General features: G+C 44.1%; 1 protein-coding gene across 2 annotated transcripts; it reads right to left on the bottom strand.

Moving 5' to 3' along the window:
* Window positions 1-22899, bottom strand: LOC109516786 (estrogen-related receptor gamma-like). Of its 2 annotated transcripts, none has more exons than XM_019871574.1 (9): window positions 22783-22899; window positions 10923-11141; window positions 10395-10552; window positions 9988-10104; window positions 5051-5167; window positions 4505-4672; window positions 2104-2373; window positions 1958-1963; window positions 1-1649 (listed from the first exon to the last, which is right to left on the bottom strand). In XM_019871574.1, the coding sequence occupies exons 2-9, from the start codon at window positions 11126-11128 to the stop codon at window positions 1411-1413; spliced, it is 1281 nt and encodes a 426-aa protein (XP_019727133.1). In that variant the 5' UTR covers window positions 11129-11141; window positions 22783-22899; the 3' UTR covers window positions 1-1410. The 2 variants fall into 2 exon arrangements, with proteins under 2 accessions (XP_019727133.1, XP_019727132.1); XM_019871573.1 differs by lacking the exon at window positions 22783-22899 and adding an exon at window positions 15856-16271.
* Between the last annotated feature and the right edge of the window lie 133 nt (window positions 22900-23032).

Below are 23032 nucleotides of genomic sequence, written 5' to 3'. Positions count from 1 at the left end.
TGCAGGGGGACGGTCTTTATTGCCCAAAATATTCACCTGAGAAAGAAACAACACAAGTGTCATCCGCTGGCGTTAGACACACTGATGCAAAAAAACAAAAACAAACAAACAAACAAACAAAAAAAAGAAGACAGTGCATAGTTAAACCGTCAAATCGAGAACATTTTGATTAAGTCTTAAATTTAGTGGCAAGGGGACTACAACTCTAGTATAAGGCCTTCATTTAACAGCAGAATATTTTGCCAAGAGTCTCCACACAAAACAGGCCAGCTGACTCCAACGTTCAAATACGTCATGGCGACGAGGGGGGAAAAGGAGAGCACGCGTTTACGTCCGAACATAGAAGGGACAGTTTCTGTTTGACAGAGAAGCAGGAATTTAGTAGGAAATCATACATGCGCAAAAACAATAATCCTTTTACAAACTGGACTGCAAAAAAAAAAGAAAAAAAAGCACCAAATTTCAAAGATGTTTTTTTGCAAGTCATGTAAATGTTTTTTTTGTGTTCTAAAAATTGCAAAGATATTTTTTCTCCAACAAAATCCTACTAAATTCCTGCAAGAATGAGGTTTTTTTTTTTTATGTTATGGTGACCATTTTAGTTTTTGTTATAGAGTTATAGATACTGTACTGTATGTATGTTTAGAACACAGAAACTTTTATAAAGTCCGCAGAAGGCCATGGTAAGTTTATGAGTAAAACAAAAGAATATATTTATATATGACAAACATTTGCAAATTTCTTTTTGGGGGCTTTTTTTCTTTTTAATGAGGTGATTCATCTCTGCCATTTTGTTTGTCGACTTGCCCACAAGTTGCATTTGAAATACACTTCGCTTGAGCACAGTTTCTTTCCCTGAAATGTCCTCGAGGCCCCGTTACGTACGTCGCTCTGCCGCTCTCGATTTTCGAATCACTTGTTTTGGCGAGACTTTCGACGTTCTCCTTGCGCGAGGAACTCGAAATGCATCCGAGGAGGCTTCCCGAAGGAGGACTTCATCCACGAGGGGCGTTCGCCTCATCCCGCGTGTTTTTTGTCCATTTTGCGGGTAGTCACATGATCGCGGTCCCCAACCCGTTTTCCAACACGGACCGGTTCATACTAGTACCACGCGACTTGAAAAACTCCTAAGGTGGGACATATCGTGGAGTGCCCCTCAAGTCTTATTCATTACAAGTTGTTTTGTTTTTGTTTTTTTTCACGCATCTGACGCTCTCTTGTCGCTCAAATTCCGGCTTGGAACACAAAGCCCCTAATAAATAAATAAATAAATACAAATCAAGAAAGCGACGGCTCCTAACTTTTAAAAAAAAAAAACGGTAAGGCAGGGCACTTGTAAGCCAAGGTACTGATGGATTTTCAAAGCGGAAGCTTCTGCGGTCTTGAGGGTGCACGAGCGCCCGCCGGCGTTCAGGCTTTGGCCTCCAGTAGCTCCAGGAAAAGTTTGTGCATGGGCACGCGACCATCCCGCTTGATGCCGCAGAAGTGCTGCACGGCTCGGGCGGCCGTCTGCCGCAGCAGAGGAAGGCTCATGATCAGCTTGCCGGCCCGCCGAGGGTCCTGCGCGTGGCGGGCCGCCTCGTAGTCCTGCAAGGCCCCCTGGAGGACGTCCTGGAGGTGCTGGACCGCCTCCGAGTCTTCGTGGGGTGGGGGGGGGGGGGACAAAATGGAGGAAAATTCACAAAAGATGTTTGGTACAAACAACATGTGACGGTATTTACAGTAAAATGCTAAAAGAGACAATGATGGAAGGTAATCCCCCCCCCACCCCCCAACATTTTAGCTAATGGTGGGGCAAAGTGAGGAGTGCCCCTAAAATCTCACTGCACTGCATCCTGTAATTATTTTTCAAACATATTTTGTTGCAATCCAACAAAATATAATGATGTTGAAATTTGTCGTTTTACGGGCTTACTGTGGTTGACGTGACGCTTTCATTTTAGTGCGAGGTACACAGCTGAGTCTCCAGTGGGGCACAAAATGGTGTGCCCCATCATCGACAGAAAACAACTCATAAATCACGTCAATGGTCATCAGAATGATCCAAGCGATCATGGGGCACATCCCCTTCTTGCCCCGAATGCAAAGTTCCCGTCGGATTACCTGAGTTGACGAGCGCGATGGCTTTGAGGAGCACGAACTCTTCCCTGTCCAGACTGACACTTTTGTACTTCTTGACCAGCTGCAAGATGGCGTTGTTGAGGTCCAGCAGGCCGGCCATCTTGGACTGGTCGTGGTCCATCACATAGTCCTCGGCGTACGCCAGCCTTTCGTCCAGCGCCAGCGAGCGGAAGACCACGCGCAGGATCAGGATCTCCATCCAGCCGCTCTGCAGGAGACTCATCTGATCGGCAAGCGACAGCGACGGGAAGCCTGTCGGCATACGTCCCGGATCCGTCAGTTCGCGTTCGAATTCCAAATCGCGGATCAACTTGCGGCCGACTGTTGGCCCCGCACGAAAACGAGTTGCGCGACATCCGACCACGTCCCTCCGTGTGGAAAACGAAGATTTGGCTCGCCGCACACAGCAAAACATCGACCGAGGGATGACTGAGGACACGCCCACTTTTACTGAGAATTACACACATGAGGACTATTAAATCCTACTGGGGACACACGAGCGCAAACACACAAAGTGTAACAAAAGAGGCCATTTTAAAGAGCGAGGGGTGCGCCGCGGTGGGGGAGTGCGCATTTAATAGCGTCAGTGACGTTTATTTGGATACACTGCACCTTCCTGCCTCTGATTCATTGCCCGTGTGGGTTAACAAGCACATATGGATCCCCATCATCCAACTGAGTGACATGACAACGAATGAAGTGATAGTTAACCTTTTCAGGTTACACGGTGGATGTAAGGGTTAAGCTAAACCAGGAAGCGAGTGCGCTCACCCGCTGCTGCTGTTTCGTCAGCGCCACAGGTAAGTGCTCCTCAAATCCAATTTATTATTATCGGCGTTAACTTGAGCACGTGCTTTAGCCTAGCGCACACCTTAGCTTAGCACAGCTCCTGGCAGGGGCAAAAGCACAGAACAAGTGACTGAAATCTTATGGTGGGGTAAACAGAGGTCTACCCGGATATTTTCTGCCGGGGCAAGCAGAGAAGTACAACTAACGCGCAAGTCAAACAAGAGTGTGCTGATTAGTGCTTGTTAGCGTCGAGTGTATCATCATGGTTGTCGTGGTCACGGTCACACAGTCATGCAAGAGCCAGCTCCAAAAGACCAAATATGAGAGCGGCTTTTTAGCCCAGCGGCCGAATGAACCCTCCGCGCCGCTTTGGCTTCCATCAGCGTCCACGTTGCCGGCAGCTGAGGAGGCGGCCCGGATGTGGTCACCTTCCTCCAGGGGCCGGCAACTCAGATGGCTCGGACCGGGCCTCCGTCACTCAGCCCCCCCCAAACGACATGACAGCGCCATTACGCTGACAAAAGGAGACTTTTGCATTCGTATTGTTATTTAATTAGCAGTTTTGTGTGTCTCATCGATGTATCATTTGTATTCAGGCACATTTTTTTTTTTTTTAAACCAAAGAGGGTTTTGTCAGGATACGACGTGTCCCTTTTTAACCCTGAAAGATTTTTACATGATTGGACGCAATATGTTTATTCTTAACGATGAATTCCTAGATGGCAGTTTGCTTTCTAAGGACTGCCAATGTGCTCTTAAGCAACGCAACGGGCCGGCAACTGTTCTGACCTACGGCTTCCACCATCACACGGAATAAAATATCAATAATGTAACTGAATAAACGCTACAATTAATGGCATTGTCGACTTTTGGCTTTCCCCATCAGAAATTGATCTTGAAAAAAAAAAATACAATTGCAATCACAATATATGAATGTAATTCTTTTGGAATAGAAAAACAATAATAGGGTAGTTGATTGAGCACCCCGAACTCTGCCTGGCAACAAGGAGCCAATCATATTTGAAGAGAAAGCTACACAATTTAACTTTGTCGCTCCTCCGCTCGCCGGATCTGAAAGAGACAGACGACGACGGCGGCGGCGGCCCTGGGGAAGGGAAAACTCCTCTTCCAATACTCAGAAACACGCAAGGACAAGACCATGTCTGTGCTGGAACGCGCGCAGGCACAGGTGCACGCACGCATGCACATGCGCGCTAATGCTTTGTTTGTATTTGTCAGCAATTCAAAGACAAAACAAGACGTAAAAAAGAGGCGGGTGCTTCCATGATGATGTTGATAACATGGACAATAAAAAAAATGGCCTTTTTTTTTAAACCATGTTTTTCATGTGTTCTTCACTGCCCCCTTTTAAATAAAGTCGTAAAGTGCTAGTTTCCCTTTTAAAACAAAATTCGGTGAAGCACTGAATTGGCGGAGAAGCCGGCGGGAGTGTTCCCAAGTCGATTAAAACTTCCAGGTGGCTTGCGGGTCATCGGGTGAATTTTATTAGGAACACGCACACACGCATGTGGCGGTGTGTCCTTTCGAGCACAACAACCGTGGTGATCTGCTTAGCGGGATAAGGAGTGCATACCTGGGATGTGTTTGGCCCAGCCGATGTTGACTACCAGCTCGCGGTCGGCCAGGTCGCACAGCGTGGTCAGCGCCTTGATGTCGCTGTCGGGCACCGTCGGGTCGGCCATGGCCAGGATGGCCTCGGGTTCGGCCAGCAGGAGCAGTGACACCACTTGGTTATCGCCGGCTGGAACGCGAGCAAAACACATCATAATTAGGGGTGTTCCATACCAGTGCATGTATTCACTCTCTTGATGCACTGAGGAAGGCTTGAAGTGATTGTGAGCGCGGATGACATGTTCGTCTCCGTGTGCCCTGCGATTGGCTGGCAACCGGTTCAGGGTGTCCCCCCGCCTACTACCCGAAGACAGCTGGGATAGACTCCAGCACGCCCCGTGACCCTCGTGAGGTTAAGCGGATGAGAAAATGGAAGGATGGATTTTCAACTTTTGATCTGGAAGCCAAATGTCTCCAGAGCACAAAAAAAAAAAAAAAAATCAAAGGACTTGATTGAAACGTCGTTCCAATACTTTCGGAAAGGAGTATATTCCCGAAATGCACTTACGCGCTTTCTTGTGCGGCAGGACACCGTGCAGGTGGCGATAGGAGCAGTCGCCGTCGTCGGCGTCCATTCGCCGCTTGTACTTCTGCCGCCCGCCTCGAACGCGATCCAGACGCACACCTGTGAGGCCACGCCCCCCCCCAAAAAAAAAAGCAAAACGTTGTCACCACAGCTCACTTCAGCGAACGTCGAAATTGGAAAACTGATTTCTCATATCCAAGTGTTTTGTCGTCATCTTATGTGTGGTCCAGATGGTAGGATTAGAAGTTCAAGAAATGGATTGGCAGCCCTTTGACCCTTGCCACATGTCACGGTAGGGGAAGGAAATACTAATTGCGGATTAGCCCGGGCACTTGGCAGGTGCCAGTCCAGGGTCACAAGACACTGTGTGGGTGCGTCAGATGTGACAAAAGTTCTCGCAGTAGTCTGTTGCTGAATGAAAAACCCTGTAAAGTAAATTGAGAGATTTGTGTTTAGACATGAGGGAGTGAGAACTATGTCGGACTCAGATGTGGAGCTCTAGTTTACAAAATGTCACTTTTCTGGATTATTTTGGCCGTTGCGAAAACAGGGCCATGTGACACACTTGGACGTCCAGCATGAGTATGCAAAGTGGAGTTAGCTAGCCGACACTCTGAAAATGCATCTTCCCTTCTGATCGCCAGCAACGAGCGCCTCGTTGCTGGCTATGCATGCAAACACAGTGAAAAAGGCACAAAAGCAAAGATGGGGATGATTTTGTTGTTTTTAAGTCTGCCTTGACAGTCGGCATGTCGATCGCGGCTTCGGGCTGGTGTGACCACTTTAGAGCGCCTCGTTGTCAAATTTGTTCTTGACCAATTCAAGCCTCACATTCTACACCTCGATGTTTGTATTAATAGCGCTGCATTTTTTTTTTTTTTTGTTTGGCATCAGCTGCTCAGCAGCCCAAGAAAATTCCCTCAGAAATTTACATTCTCTCGTTTGTTGCGCTTTCTGTATTTTTAGGGTGGGAAGCACGCCCGCATCCGATGACTGGCGCCATGTGTACATTTGTCGCCTAACGTGAGAAATGCGGGATTGTTTGGAGTAAAGACATGTAGGAGAGCCGAGGCGAGGCGAGGCGGGAGTCGGCGAGGTGGCCGGGGCCAGTTTTCCGGCGCCACGATCGCGGGACGCCGATGATCACGGCCGCCCGAAGCCCCCCCTTCCCTGCACCGAGACCCTCGAAAGCAGTGATGAAAGGGTCCCGAAATAGATCAAGAGACGCCAGAGTGCCTTTATGACCGTTTGTTATCCACACAAACTATTCTTGGCCTCGCTTCCTGTCAGCACATTCCAATGTTAAAGTTACACTTGTTATTCGCACGCACCAGTGGTACGTTTCATTATCGCACCTCGTGGATTTTGCAATTATCCGTACTTTGAGTTTTTATTCTTCCAGATGACTTTTTTTATTTTTTTTACTCCCTTCAGTTGAAGACATATCTATGTTTTACATTGCTTACTTTGAAAATGAGTTGAATTTTTTTTTTTTTTTAGCCCTGCGCAGATGACGACAACATTTTTAAAAAATGATCAACCCCCGTTGAGATTTTGATGGGTTCATTGGCCTTACGAGACAAAAATAAATCGGGGCCAGCAGCGGCATAGACGAACGTGAACCGGGGAGCATGAAAGTCCCACTGAAGGGGAAAATAAAAATATCTTGTAAAGTTGAGCCACCACACAGAAAAGTGTGATTCACAAGCCTGCCAAATTGAAACGATTAAAAAGAGAAAAAAAAAAAAAAAGACAAATATCAGGCACCGTCAACTGTCAATCAAATTGCACTGCTGATGCAAATGAAGGCACTCATATATTCATATATAGTGGAAAGGCAACGGATGTTATCTGTTGCTGTTTGAAATAAATCAGGAAAAGTGAAATGTTAAGAAACGGTTGAACTCCATAACTGAGTACAACAAAAAAGTGTTTTTGCACATATCAAGAAACAAATCTCCGAATTCACTTCACAGAGTCTTTATGTTGACCTGGTGGAATTTTGACAATAACAACCAACAATATGACAACATTCGAAAAGAACAAAGCCGGTTTCGTGTGGTTGTCTTTTTTTTCTTTTTAATAGGCGCACATCTCCTGCGACCGAGTGTGGCCCAATTAAAGCTGTCTGGGCCTTTATTGCGGCCTCTCCAGGGGCGGCGGGCATTACGAGGCGCACTGAAGCGCGTTACGAGCACCGGCTCGCCTTCCGCAGAGCTCCAGGAATCCCACGAGGCATCTGGAGGAATTTACGAGAGCGGGTAAGGGGAGGGACTGAGGGAGGGGGGATGCTGAGATGCCACTGATGCTCAGAGCCTTAAAAAAAAAAGATAATGAAGACAAAGGTGTGCGTTTCAATGTCAGCTTGGACAAATACCAAGTATAGTGTCGTGTAAATCTCTTCAAGTCATCAACAGCTGCAAAGAGTGAAGAATATTGGGCATACACTGATACCTTTACTTACGAACGTCTCTTCATACGAAATTTTCAAGTTACGAAACGCCTCAACAGGAAAATATTGCCTCTTGTTACGAAAGAAATTTCAAGATACGAAAGGTAAAAATACAGTATGGCTGCTATTCGCAGCTCCGATTTTCATGAACGCAACGTACTTATAGCTGCTCTGCCATTGGCTGTTACCTAGAATCTTCCTGGCGTCCCATTGGATAAGAGGGACCTCTACCGGATGTGTCAAAGTGTGTAGAAATAGATATGCGTCGATGCAACGTTCTCATCATTCGCCTCTCGGGCCAAGACGTGTTCAAATAGTTTTACGTAAATTTGAATCACCCAGAAAAAGTGTTGAGCAGTCAGGCGATCGCTCACTATGCTGATGCTTGCCTTGGACATTTCCGAAGGATTGTTAAAAGCCGACAAAAGCAAACATCCTCGCATCACTTCTTTACAAAACGCCAGGCAAAAGAGATGCAGTTAAAAGTTAAATGACCATTATTTTTATACTTTACTCTTTTCTTTCTTTTTTTACATTATGCACAACTCTCATTGCACAATAATCTAAGTGCAGCATGTATTTGCTACATATTTTGATGCATTTTTATGCTTTAGAAAACATTTATATCTGAATTTTGGGGGTTGCTTGGAACGGATTAGGGCATTTACATGGAAAACGCGTCTCTACTTACAAAATTTTCGAGTTAAGAAATTTCTCCAGAACCAACTAATTTCGTAAGTAGAGGTACCACTGTATTATATTCTGCATCCCAAACATTGCATTTTGACACAGAAAATTTGGTGCGAAAACGACAAATTTTTATCCACTCGCTGTCGACTGAAAATGACATCACAGTGCCCGGCAGCCTCAGGTAACCAGCGTCGATTGATTTCTGGTTTTAGCGGTTTCTCCACTGGGCTATTATTTCACCTGCGTCCAGCCAGAATTCACCTATTCGCTGTCAGACACGCATGTGTGCGGACCTTCGTCACCATTAAATGCGACCTTAACCCTCTGCCAGCCGTCTCCTCTTTGCTTTTGTATCTTCCTCTAGAGTTTCTTTGGTGATCTTAAAAAAAATTGACCCCCCATCCCCCCCCCAAAAAAATCAAATCACACCTTTCGTCCTAAAAATGCTTGATTTGGACCACACATTTTGTCAAAATTAGTTCAATGTGAAAATTTCGTCGTATGCTCACAAAAATGCTACTTGTTTTCATTCGGATGTAACGTTTTGTCACAAAAAGAAATTTGTTCTGACAGTGCAACATTTTGACAGCAAAACACAACACGTCATAGGAGTGCTTGATTCAGTTTACCAAACCATGATATTTTGTTCAAATAAAAATGCTCAACTTGGTCTTTTGTCATCATCATGCAAAAACGTTTTAGACAAGATGCAACATTTTGTCGCTAAAATCCTTTTTTTGAAGCAAGAGTCCAAAAAAACGTGAAAACTTTTGATAGCAATGATAGCCTTGTCACAAAAATGCAATGTTCGCTCATAAAAATGCTTTACTTTTTCACAACAATCCTCTATTTTGTCATTAAAACGCTCAATGCGGTCACACAACACTTTTTTCTTATGGTAATGCTATATTGAGAGAATCCTAAAAAAAAAAACTCGAACTGCTCACAAAAAAATGTTATTAGGATGCTATAGTTAATGATAAAAATGGTACACAAGAGCACTATTTTGCAACACACACACACACACACACACACACACACACACACACACACACACACAAAGCTTTTATGTGCTCGAGCCTGCTTTTCTTTCTTTCATTTGGTCCCCCGCTTCGAGTGTGTGCGTGCGTATGAGCGGTCATCGCTCATGTTTTCCTTTTTGAGTCACTTCTAAATCGGGACAACAATATGTCAGCGGACAAGCGCACACACAAGAGCACCTGACCACTGGTTCGTCTATACACACACACACACACACACACACACACACACACACACACACACAAACACACACACACACACACACACACACAGCGCAATGTACACATCGCACAAATCTTGGCACCCACAAACAAAAAAATACAAATGGAGTGGGAACCTTGACTTATGAGGTGAATGCGTTGCATGACCAAACTCCTAACTCAATACACGGTAATCCCGCCTCCATCACGGTTTTGTGGTTCCGCTATTCCACAGATTCATTTGGAAAAGAAAAAAAAAAAAAAACGGGATTTGTTTAAACACAAAAAGGGCTCTCTGTTACACTGCGTGTATACTATTTTTGTTGTCTCCATTGCGCTTTTTCTCTCAATGTTTTTATATGTGTGTTTGGATTGTCTTCAAAGTGTGTTCAAAAGCGGATGACACTTATTGCATTGGTGGTCTGGAGTGGGGCAAGGGGCAATTACTGCATTACTGACAAAATCTTGCCCCCCCCCAAAAAATGCCGGACTTATGGCACATCCATTTTTGGTTGTTGGGTGTTTTCAGGGCTCACCTTCCCTCAGCATGCCGACGGCCAGACACTTGACGAACCGACACGCCTGGCACGACTTCCTCCTCCGCTTGGTGATTTCACATTGGTTGGAGCCGGGGCAACTGTACTCGATGTTGCCTGAGCCACAAAAAAAAAAAACCACGCAGTCGCTCCTCACTATTGACGTTTTGACTGTGCCGTCAGACAGCAGCTTTTCGCAAGAGCTTCAAGCAAGAAGTGGCGGACGTGGACAGCGGAAGCTGCCGGCTGACTCGATTCGCTTATTTAGCCTCAAACAAACGCTCGCAAAACTGGTATGCGGCAGGCACAGGTGCGAGCGCACACCGACCATAAACACCCACCGCTAACTTGAAGTATTACAAATTTGAGGGTAATCTTTTCCAATTGCCGGTTTTCGAAGCGCTCACCCTGGATGGTCCTCTTGAAGAAGGCCTTGCAGGCCTCGCACGAGGCGACGCCGTAGTGGTAGCCCGACGCCACATCGCCACACACCAGACACAGGCGCTTAGCCACGGAGCCCAGCAGGAATTCGCATTTCACTTGGGCCTCGTCCTCCACCAACCGCCTAAACAGCCGCACACACGCCGAATGATAGCACCGCTGCTCACAAACGTTTCAACCATAAAACAATAAAACCAACAAAAAAATGAACAGTTCTCTTTGCCACTTTTGAGTACTGGATCTGGTGGGTCTCTGCCCCACCTTGGCATAAATGCAACCAAAACTGATTTGGATTTCTGTGCTTTTGTTTTTTTTTTTCTTTTAATACCTGGCAAAGATAAAAAAATGTGAGTTTGCGTTACTATTAATACAAATGAACACAAGGGAAAAAAAAATCACAAGCTTTGGCCACAAAAACCCAAATCTATTGTCGAATCACTGCTGCCCTGATGCGCGGGTGTACCTAATACTGTGACCAAACCAAAGAAAGACACCTGATTGGCCCTCCGCTGTGGGCGGAGCCCAACTCATTGCCGTGACCGTGGCCCTTGGTCGGGGGCCCGAAGCTGGAGTTGGTGTCCGAGGACGAGCTGGCGGGGCTGGGCTGGGGCGGGCTGGCGTCTCCCTGCGAGCTGCTGGGGCTGGACGGCTCGCGCTTGATGGACGAGGGACACGGGGGGTCCGGACCCCTCACCGACATCCTGCCCGCGTGTCTGCAAGAGGACAATCATTAACCTGGGCCACGATACCAGTATGCAACATCACTACTCAAGTACACTGGAACCTCTGTTTCTTTTGGATTTTTTTTTTTTTCAGTTATTCATTTCTTGGGACCGATGCGTGTTGGTCTGAATCATTTCATACTGTGAGTTGCATGTAAAGGGTTCAATGGACTCATACTCCACAACACAAACTTTAATTCCCAACTCAAAGCAACGAGCCGCCCTGTCTGCTCGGCAACACTCGGGCAAACGTCTGCATAAAATAAAAATGCTTCGAAATATAAGCATGCGGAATAGAAGAATAACAGTTTCAGCACACGTTCTTATTTAACAGTCACGCTCAATGAAGAAGCGTAATATCGCTTTGGGTGCAATTGCTCTACAAGCCAGCATAAAGTGTGGCGATATTGGTCCTGCTTTTATTTTGGAGGCCTGACTGTTGACAGGATGTCTTACACTACTTCAACGCTTTTTTAAAAAATTATTATTATTTTTTTTTACTTCGGCCAAAATTGCAAGTGCTATTTGGTAATGGCAAGAAACACGATAGAATCCAAGAAAATGTCTCCCCTCTGCGCTGTAGATGCAATAAAATGTCTTTCGATAAGGTTAAAAAGGATTTTAAATGTTCTTTCTTTCACTTCATTTGTCATTTCAGACTGCTTTGTAGGGTGACTATTATGCATGTTCTTTGGATCTTTGGATGTCTGAGGCATTGTAATTAATTCTTATGGGAAATATTCTTTTGGATTTTGTACAATTTGCATTTCGTCTGACTTTTTGGAACCAATTAATCACAAAAACGGAGGTTCCGGTGTAGTCGGCGAACATTCATTCGTGCATTCATCCATCCAAGCGGCAGTTTGGGATTGGCCACATTATGCAAACATGGCGGCGAACCACAACACTGCTTTGCTTTCAAAGAGGGGAAATGCCCAAGCAAATGCAGGGAAATACTTTAGGGCTTGATCTGCACTCGGGACAATGCCGCAATCCAATAACATCCAACATGTAAACTTCTTTCAAAATACCAAAACAATTGTTATATATAGCGAGTACCTAAGTTGTGAACTAAAAGCGTGCTAGCTGGCAGAATGTGCCCCTCTCAAAAACACATTCACACACGCTATGTGGCGTCAGACCTTCACGTGTGGGAGTCAAAATAAGAAGCAATGGCACTCACGTGATTGGGAATACGGTGAAGAACATGCGTGCGCACGCACACACACACGCACACACAAACACACAGCCAGTCGCAGTAAAAAGCATGTGTCTTCATAAACACCCTGACACATTTCAGCATGCAACTGTTTGTCATCAGGCCCACTCGGGGAGTCGGGGGGGAATTCTCGACTGAATGTCACTCACATGAACACACACATGCACACACGTCAATCTGCTTCCTGCCATGTAAATCTCAGCCTCACGGGCCACAAGTTATTTGCTTGGTAAAAGGCTCTGGTTACTCAGTGAACCGCCGCCACGCGTTCGCCGACGCGGCGCCGCCACAAAACCGCAAGCACGCAGGCACGCGCAGAATTTATTTATTTTTTTCCCAATGTTGTCAGTATGGGTCGTCGTGTGCAGAATTTTGAGGGGAGAAAAAAAATATTTGCCTTGGCAGAAGTATACATTTTTCAATCTCAAAATGCGGAACGAGTATCACTGGTAGTACAAGGGCTCCCTCTAGTGGAAGACAAAAGCATCACTGAATTAAATACTAAGACATTCACAACCTATAAAACACTGAATTGGAATGAAGCTTGTCGCTATCCGGGCAACCTGTTGGCCTTTTTATTCCCCAAACCAGAACAATATTTTATTTTTACTTTTCAAGCACAGTAGATTTTGTTTAAGAGCAGTTCAGTTGTATTTAACTTTTGAGCGCAGTACGCCAACCCGTGTTCAGGTCCAAACTGTTTTTTTTCCAACACTGAGACCTGAAATGTATCTTTTATTTTTACTTTTCAAGCACAGTAGATTTTGTTGAACAGCGGTTCAGTTGGATTTAACTTTTGAGCGCAGTGCCCCAACCCGTGTTAAGGTCCAAACTGTTTTTTTTTCCAACACTTAGACCTGAAATGTATTTTGAAGTAATAAAATTGGGCACGTTCAAGTTTAAGTTTGAATACAGTGCATTTCCATCTCGCGGTATTCCATCGCTCATCCTTTTCCAATCCACTTTGGGACTATAAATAAACAATACAGCGCAGAGCTTTCAAAGGACTTGCGGTAACCTTGACGATCCATCACGGGAGTCCATATTGGCTTGTCAAGCACGGAGTGACATATACGCGCAGCCATAGACGCCCCACTCGTCATTAGAATGCCCGACCATTTAGCTCGGCTAATGAAATGGCATTAAGAGATCATGTGATCATCACCATAAAAGCCCATCAAAAGATGACGCGGGCGGGCCGGCGGACGTAAATCAAAGGTAGCGCACTTCAGGCCACGCCGGGACTCCTTTTTTTTTTTTATTGTGCCTGAAATGAGGAAGAAAGCCAGTCGCCGGTCATTAACTCAGACGTGCGACCGGGAGACGCTCATATATACATGGGAGGTCATGTCAGGTTGTCCCTGCCCGTTTTCAATTCCATTTTTCCAATGTCAACAACAATCAGCCAACCTGTACGTCATGTGAACGTCTTCCGAATGCTTTGGAAATTCTTGTACTTTTGCTGCGAGCAATTTCTCCCCAAAAGGATTATGCAACAGCTGAAAGAAAAAAAGCTTAGCATCTGCAATCATTGTTGGGGAATAAAAGCATGGAGGGACACATTTGGTGGTTTTACCATGGTTGGACTGGAACATTTTGCGTTTCACCAGGATCGCATGGTTTCTATAAGAAGTCATGTAGAATGGATTAGAACCACAATAGAACTTTGCCATTATTTATTAGTTTTAATTATTAATAAAACTCTTATTTTACGATTTTGGTTTTTACTGAACAGTGTCTAAAATGTTCCTTTTTTTCTTAGACTAAATGTTATTTATATTTAAATAAAAAATAATTGTAAACAATTTCAATCAAAATAATGTCAAATTAAATTGTTTTCTAAATTTAGTCAAATAAAATACATTCAGGCCATTAAATATATGAGTATATACATGTCAATAATATTTAACTTTTTGTCCACAAAATATTTGACATTTTTTTGTATGAGTCCAAGCCTTCCACCAAACAATCAGAATTTAGTTGGGAGAAAAAAAAACAACCACATTATGGCCATACATTTTCTATTTTTATTCTGATGATGATTTTGTGTTTTTAAATAGAAATGGATTTTTATTCGTAGAAACAATTGTTCATTCAAAAGAACCCCTTCCAAAAAAAAAAAAAAGCAAAACAAACAAACCAAAACGTGAGCGCTGCTCATAACATCCCTTATGTGGGAGTCGTTTCCCACCAAACTGGTTCTACTCATTCACCATCACCAGCAACAAACAAGCCAGCTGCGTAACTGTAACCATTGCAACTATTACCATCGCAAACAAACCTCCACATCAGGTCGGAAAACAATTCCTTTGCTTAGCTTCCACCACAGGACAAAGAGAGAAACACAAACTAACACTTGGTTGAAGAAGCATCTTCCAGCCTTAGGAATGCAACTTGATTGCAACCTGAAATAAATAAGGGTGGTGTTCCACAGGGCTCCATACAAGGTACAGAGCTTTTTAGAATGCACTCCACATCAATGTCACTGTTTTCCAGTAGAACACTAGTGGTGTGTTCCAGAAGTCTTGAGGAGAGGTTCACTACAAATAAAACCAGGAAAAAAAACTAGAAACGGTAGATGGAGAGTCGTTGGTTTACGATGATGCCCGCCGACAAGATTTCAAGAATAGAAATGAGCAGTGACTGTGTTTAATTTGATTGTGTTTTTCCACACTGATATTTGCTGTAATTATGATATACTGCGTTGGCGTAAGTTAGTGATTTGCGTTGACAAATTTCGGTTATGTCACTGGCGGAGGAACAGAACTCCGTCGAAAACCAATGAACTTTTAATTGTGCCATTTGGTTTAGTGGACTTTAGAAGATTGTGATTGTCAATCAGTCTGAATTTCTAGCTTGCCTAATATGACAAAACGGTAATTCTCACTATAGGAAGAGCAACGACAATCATATTCCGGGATGGGTACATTTTCCTAAAATGTGGTTCTTAAAATGTATTCATTCAATTTTTTCTCAAGCTTTTTTTAAAAAGGACAGACTAAATTAATAAAAATAGCTAATTTAAAAATTCATCATCAACAATTTTACATATTGCTGGTATCGCATAGAAATCTCAAATGTCACTATTTTGTACATTTCATATTTTGTCACAGGTCTATATTATTGGTCAGTCCACATGTGAGGGTGTTATTTTTTTTTTTTGCAAATGGTTGAACAAAAATGCCGTTTTAGGGTCTCCTGAAAAGTGCTGATTTTGAAGGTAACAGGATTCTGCCCAGAAAACAGCAAAAAAGGAAATAATTATTTCAACCTAAATTGAGTAGAAATTAAACAACTAATAACAAGAATGAATTCATATTTTATTGTTCAAATAATTGGAGACATTTGAACTTTTTTTGGGAGGGTGAGGAGAAAAACTTTGCCCACCCCTGTTCGAACTTGTTTTGCGGTTCGCAAGAGAAAATGCAGTCCAGTTTCAGAAAGAAGGAGTGGCTACCCAAGACAACCTTGATGGCGCGTACTCACTGTGCGTCGGGGTGGTACGTGAAGCACTCGGGGAGGTAGAGGTCGACTAAATCCATGTGGGCTTATGCCACCATGCTCCCAGGGGGGGTCAGGAAAAAGCTTTTTAGTTGGGGTCCGGACCAAGCGACAACCGTCCTATCAATCTTCGGGCTCCCCCGTTGTTGTGACTCCAGCGGCCGAGTGACAATGGTGCCTGAGCAAAGACGGACCTTGTCAAGGTCCGGCCGCACCATTTGAAAGGGCCACCCCTCCCCTCTGCGCTGCGCGTAGCCGGCGCGCCATTGGCTCTCGGCTTGGCCAATGGCAGCCGGCAGGTGGATCAAGTCGGAGAGGAGGAGGAAGAACAGGAGGATGTCATCATGTGGTAAGGATGACTTCACATGGGGAGCATTTCTCAGGTATTACTTTCTAGTGATTAAAAAATAAAACGACAGAGAAGCACGCCGATGCACCATATCGAGAGAACAGATTTTTGGAACTTGTTGACTGCTAGCAGTTTGCAAAAGCGGAGTTTTAATGATTCAAATTTCTTTTTTTTTTTTAATGCATCGTCATTGAACTTTCAAGACCCACACAATATTGTGTTCTCTGACAAAATAAGTACCAAAAGGAAGTCGCCTCTTTCACCGGAGGAAAAATAAGGTTGCTTCTCGCTTTAGTACACAATCACCAGTAGAACATAGGTTTCACCAAAAATTGACAAAATTAGTCTTTTTGTGAACAGAAACAGAACCCAGACTTTGCTTTTGCAACACCAAATAAAAAACAAAAACATTAGAAAGGCCTTTTGATGGTAAATTGAAAATTTGCAGATATCCAACTCAGAAACACATTGACATTAGGTTTTTTTTTTTTTTTAACATAAGATAAGAATACCTTTATTAGTCTCGCAATGGAGAAATTCCCAATTCACAGCAGCAAAGTTATGAAAGGAAGTATAGGAACAAAATAGAGGAGCTGCTGGAAAGGCAGCCACTCTCGCGGCGCCATCTTGAAGTCAACATGACATGGCATTCACTTTTCACGCCATGAATTTTCTCATGAGCGCAACACACACTTTCTACTGCAACACACACAGTACTATTTATACCTTACATATACGTGCACTCCTGGAGTGCCGGTTGCCTTCATCGTTTCAACTTCATTAGCCGAGCATCACCACCGAATCGTTATCTTCTACTCAAAAGCGGTGTTGATCTCACACCCAAAGCGATGCAACATTGCCCTCTAGAGGAATCCATTCCAGTGGCTTACAAACTTGAAATTCACAGACAAGCTAACCGCTGAAGAACATAGCGGACAAATGGATACATCGGTCGGTGCCAGTGATCGTTTGGATTCCAATTGATGGAAAATATGTTGGAAAGCTTTGTTTTGTCTGCATGCAGATTATTACTGTCTTGTCCTGTCTTTATACATAGATTATGATTCCAAAAAGATTAGTTTGTTGTTGCACACGTGAATCTTTTTCTCTGTGTGTGTGATTGCAGCGTCTGTCGCTTTGCGTGTGGAGTGGTGAACAGCCCCACATTAGGCACCCGGCCACAACTAATTAGCTGAAAATGCCACACCGGCTTTAAGTCACTTCAAGCCTGCTGTCCTGATGTCGCCAGGAACAAGGCGAGGAGGCACTTGAGAAACAGTTTTCACACATTTCACAGGAAAGTTGCCGCACTTTACCCAAGACGAGGAAAGGCGAAATATGTACAATATATGGTGCGTGTCGTAGTGCATCTGCCTTTAAGAGGCGGGGCCTAGTGGGGTGGCCTGTGACATCATATGCATGTGAGTGTCTGGGTATGAGCTGTGGGTGACAGCAGCTCCCGCGCATGTTCATGTTTTATCGTTCTCCAGACATGAACCGGGTGCATCGGTGACTGTGGCTCTTCTTTCCCACATGTGGGGGCATTACAGGAAGTACTGTGAAAGAACTGACAGCTTTACAAAATGTGATATAGGGGGAATACTATACTCTGCATGGAACGGCGGCCATTTTAAAATGTAGCCCACATGAAGTGGACGCTGTGCTCCATTTCGATACGGTTTCTGGTCCAAACGCAGGTGAATCGCACAAGCTTTTGTGTGTTAATGACGTAAACACACACACACACACACACGCACTCACGCCCACGGAAGAAAGAGGAGCATCAGGATACAGATCCCGTAAGCGTAATCTACTTAGGTTTAGGTCCGACGCGAAGCCATCCGTCACTTAGCGAGACTGAGGCAAAGAGTCTTGACAGCGTGTGCAAACATCATTGTTTCAGTGCGCCGCCGCAGCAGCCGAAATGTACACAAACGCACATGCGCGCGCTCACGCTGGAGGTTTTCCCAGAAGGCGGCTCAAGGGGGGGGGGGGGGAAACGAAGGAGAGACAGAGACGGAGCAAAAATAAAACGACAGCGTAATAAAGAAAGTCAGGCCCATTAGTTACAATCAGCTGATTTGAAGAGACTGCCGAACGGAATTTGGAATCGGATGACTTTTGTTGTATTGATCTGGATATCTGAAGACGGGTCAAAGTTCACTCCAACACACACAAAAAAAAAAGCACATTGGAGCTCCGTGAGAATCAAGAAGGCCAATGGGCAGTTGAGCCGAAAATGAAGCACAGAATGGCTCGCTTGTGTTGCCCCAATATGTGGAAGGATCCGGAACTGGTTGGATCATTGTGCCACTGGTGCCGCCCAGCAGATGGCAAAGAGAAAAAAAAAACATTTGATCCAACTTACAACATGAATTGCATGAAATCGTTTTCTGACTCTTTGTTCCATTTCTTATAGTTTCTCTTGACTGCTTCCTGTACATGTGGATGCGAGATCATTTTCTTTTTTTTTTTTGTCGAATCAGATTCCAGCTTCAATGTGTTGCCCTCACAATGGGAGGTCCTGGCCAGAGTTGGTCATTCTCTGGGACCCATTTTGAGAACGGCGGACGGAGTACGAGAAGGTTTTTTTTTTAATTTAAAAAGGACGAATTAAGCAAGGCCGGAAGTGGGTTTTTGTCCGTCTCTTGAATCGTCCCGAATTGTGGTGTCAAGAGGCAAAATAACAAGGCCAGCATGGAGCCAAACACTGTATTTTCTGAACAGGCTATTAATAGCACAACACTAGTTGGTACAAATCAGTCGCCATGACAGAACTCCTTTCCTTCCTTTTTCATCTCAACAGTATTTTTATAGAAACACTGCCACCTAGCGTACAGTCAAAGAACATAAAGTACCTACGGATACCCATTTCTCGAACGATCAATACAGCTGGTTAAGAAAGCTGGTTGTTTTGTTTCTCGTGCCCGCCCACCATTTGAGGCACGGATATCTAAAAGTAACGTTTTTATTATTATTTCATCATTGTAGCTAGTTTTGTCGCGTGAAATAGTAATTTTGACATTCAAAATATAAAGAAACAGTGATGTCATTTTTGTTTGATTGATGGCGAGTCTTATCTGCAACAGCCAATCACGGTGTTATTGAAAATAAGGTTCGGGATGCAGGCGTATAAGCGATGAATATGTTCGTGTTTGCATGCAAGAGTCGACGCGTTTCTCTCGTGAAGTGACATAAGATGAATTAAAACTCATTCAGTACCAGCCAATTCTAGACCAAGTCTGAAAAGACGTTTAAAAACGTCTTTGGGAGTGAATGAGTTAATCCCATCCCCCATGCAGTTCATGTGCCCCCTTAAGGCTGGGCTCGGCTCTGCCTCTGCTGTTAGCCTCTCTCCCAAATTGTCATGCACGGACGGACGTTGTTTTTTTTTGGGGGGGACGGTAGTGGTTTAAAAGGACGAGGAAGGACGGGGATGGATTGTTATATGAATGAGGACAGAGATGATGACGGAAGGGTACCCAGGTCATAGACAGAGGATGGAGGACGGCCCGGCAAAACAGCGTAACGTGACCGTCTCTGGTGCTGCCCTATGTTACTTCAACTCTATTCTTGATTCTTGAAGCAATCAGATTTCAAATTTGTCCTGGCGGATCGAGAGTGATGGCCCTCGATGACATCAGAATTTCCCTGGGCAAAAATTGTCACACCCAACTTTTGACGCGTCTCGTGCGAGTGGCAGATGTAAGCCTTACTTTTGTGTTCCAATCTGCCATTTTATATGTGTGCGTATGGATGTGTGTGATACACCTCACAAACACGACACGTTTGTTCCACACACACACACACACACACACACACACACACACACACACACACACACACACACACACACACACACACACACACAAAACGAGGATGATGATACATGCACCCACACGCGGGGGTCCGGCATACAAACACAGCACGGAAAATTTTAATTTCTTTGTCCACAGGTGGTTTGTTTATCGCTGCTTGCCTGTCAGCAGGTCGGTAATAAACAACATAAAAAAAAAAAATGTAAAAAAAAAAAAAAAAACGAGGTCCACTTGCACAATCTAATGATAGCCAATGCAAAAAAAAAAAAGTGCATTCATTGCGACAATAACACTCAGTTCACTAAGTGTAAATTTCATAATATTCATTATTTAAGTTGTAGCGTGTGTGAGGATTTTTAGCGCCGTGTGGGGGGTGAAGCTCACTGGGTGGTCTTGACACCAGTTGCCCTGCTGCTCCACTCACTCTCTCTACTAATCCTTCACATTGGCATTCTGTCCTAGTGTCCTCCCTCATGTGATCTCTCACACACACAAAACTGGGGGATGTGGCTGCGTTCAGAAACACATTCAAAGTTGCGTTAAAAGGGGGTCAGCAAACACCTGTCACCATTTCAAGTGCCTCTGATTAACCCCAAATCAAGTTCAGATGTTCTAGTAGGCTTTTCCAGACTTTTGGGGTGGGCAGACACATCTTCATCAGTGAGGAGCTGGGTACAAAAAGATTTCCCAGGTGTTAAATATACCATGGAACACACTGAAGATAGAAAGCCATCATCGAGTGGAGGAAACGTTGCACAACGGTGACATCGACTTGTCAACAAAGATGATGAAAAGAAAAGTGTCGAGATGAACTGCAACTGTTTACGGAAAGTACTGGCTGTTGAGTATAAATGAGAACAATCTCCTGTTCTTTTGTTCTTTTGGTGGTGCGCCGGTGCTTGCATTGTCACAGAACACAATATTTTGTGGATCATGGAAGATCAGTTAATTCAGTACCACCCAATTCTAGACCAAGTCTGAAAAGACGTTTAAAAACGTCTTTGGGAGTGAATGAGTTAAAATGCTGGAAAATGTCTTGTCGATACATTGAACTCTGCTTGGAAAACAGCTGGAATGGAGTTAAAAAATGTATCTCTTAAAAATAAGGCCGTAATACAGCAGGGGATCACGGTACATAGAAATAAATAATTGATTGGCAGTTTACTACAGAAAAAAAAAAAAAAAAAAAACGATAACCTGGTTCACGCATACCTAAGACAATTTCTTCTTGGGAACAGCAGCCCAAGAAAACCCCTTGGACTCATAAATTGGGAGAAAGGCTGACCAAAGCAACCCGTGCGAAAGATGAAACTTGATGAGGCTTTACTATGAATAGCTTAAAGATGCGCATTTAGCTTTGACCTCCATCCCAACCTTGTTGCCGTCATAAAAACGGTGACAGAAAGTTCCTGAAGCGAGGTTGTGCGAGGGGCATTCATTCGTTTCCGCACGGTAAGACAACACAGCGGGTGTGTGATCATGTTGCCGTGCAGCTTTTGGACACAAGCGGCAAGACGTTTCATCCACTGATGGTGTTCAAGGTCAAACATACAGCAGGGGAAGGAGGAGGAATCCGTGAATGGCCATCCATAAAAAAAAAAAAAAAAAAATTGAAGGTCAACATGGACATGCACCCCTTGCCACCTGGGGTAGACCCACAGATTTATTGGACAGGGAGACTGCCACAGCTTCTCAGTACGTTGCAGCATTAGTCTTTCTTCACAGTGGATAAAGAAGATACACCTGTGAGTATTCTTACTGTATATTACCGTATTGGCCCGAATATAAGACGGTGTTTTTTGCATTGAAATAAGACTGAAAAATTGGGGGTCGTCTTATAGTCGGGGTCTAGACTTTATACCCATTCACGACGCTAGATGGTGCCAGATACCATTGAAGCGAATGCTGAACTTGACTCCCCAGGCCAAAGCGAACCCCTGTCACGAAGAAGAAACAATAAAAATAGCGGTAGCAGGAAGAAGAAAAATAAAAAATAGCGGTAAGAAAGAAAAGAGAAGAAAATAATAGAAGAGATAACAGAAAATGGAGAAACGTAGCGACAATCTGGACAAAAGTGGGTCGAAGATCGGCCAGGTTAACCGGCAGCTGAGGAGAAGTTATGATGTAATTTATATTTCAAAAACCAGAAGCCATTCATTTACGAATGTGATTGCACTTTAGTTTACATATTTGAATGTCCAGATGTTAAGATTTGAATGAGGCAAAATAACATGCTTTTTCTCTCAAATATATTGTTATAATCATTTGTTTCAGATGTACTGTAATTATTTTCTGTATAAAAATTAATTTGGTGTTCAAAAAGTCTTTTTTCAAACTTCAGTCTTGAAAAAGAGGGGGTCGTCTTATAATCAGGGCCGTCTTATATTCGGGCCAATACGGTATTTGTCTTCCTGATTCTCTAACGTTTGTCTTCAAATATCCGTCGCTTCACAGTGACTACCGATGCTAATCGTGAGCCCGTCAGCGAAGCATTTTGAGTTCGCTGCGTAGTGCTTGCAGCTCAAATTTTTGCTAGCAAATCAAAAACCGTCTTGTGTCAAAAAAAAAAAAAAAAAGTTATGTCGGGTCAGTTCTATCTCAAGACGCCGATTTAGGAAAGGAGCGAGTGACTCCAAACACAGCCATATCGACGCGATGCCGGATACCACAGAGACGCACGAGTGACAAGGAAGATGCTGTCGCACAGTCGCTAACAAAACGCGTATTGAAAAAGCAGACGCTTACCTGGGAATCACGCCTACATCACCTGGGCCGTCCGATCTTCACGCTCCTTGTCCTGACGTTCGACCATCCCCAAGTGGACCGTTACGATCGGGCAGGGAGCCAAAAACAAAAAAAAAAAAAATCAAACACAAGCATCCAACTAGTAAACATTTGTGGGGGGGAATAAATAAAAACCAAAACAGCACCTACTTCCTTCTCCTTCCCTGACGTCTGATAGTTGCTGTCACTTTTCACACACTGAACACCCTGC

Source organism: Hippocampus comes, unplaced genomic scaffold (assembly GCF_001891065.2).
Source record: "Hippocampus comes isolate QL1 unplaced genomic scaffold, H_comes_QL1_v1.1 scaffold100, whole genome shotgun sequence".
Taxonomy (NCBI): Eukaryota; Metazoa; Chordata; class Actinopteri; order Syngnathiformes; family Syngnathidae; genus Hippocampus; species Hippocampus comes.
Note: the sequence above shows the minus strand (reverse complement) of the source record. Positions and strands in the feature narration are given on the sequence as shown.

Bases quoted from the DNA above. Each gene is read 5' to 3' on its own strand.
- LOC109516786 (XM_019871573.1), bottom strand. From the start codon at position 15,911: ATGGATTTAGTCGACCTCTACCTCCCCGAGTGCTTCACGTACCACCCC. The intron at 10,105-10,394 runs GTGAGCGCTTCG...TTTGTGGCTCAG, and splicing joins CTTCAAGAGGACCATCCAGG to GCAACATCGAGTACAGTTGC. The intron at 5,168-9,987 runs GTGAGCCCTGAA...GTGGCCTCACAG, and splicing joins CGTCGGCATGCTGAGGGAAG to GTGTGCGTCTGGATCGCGTT.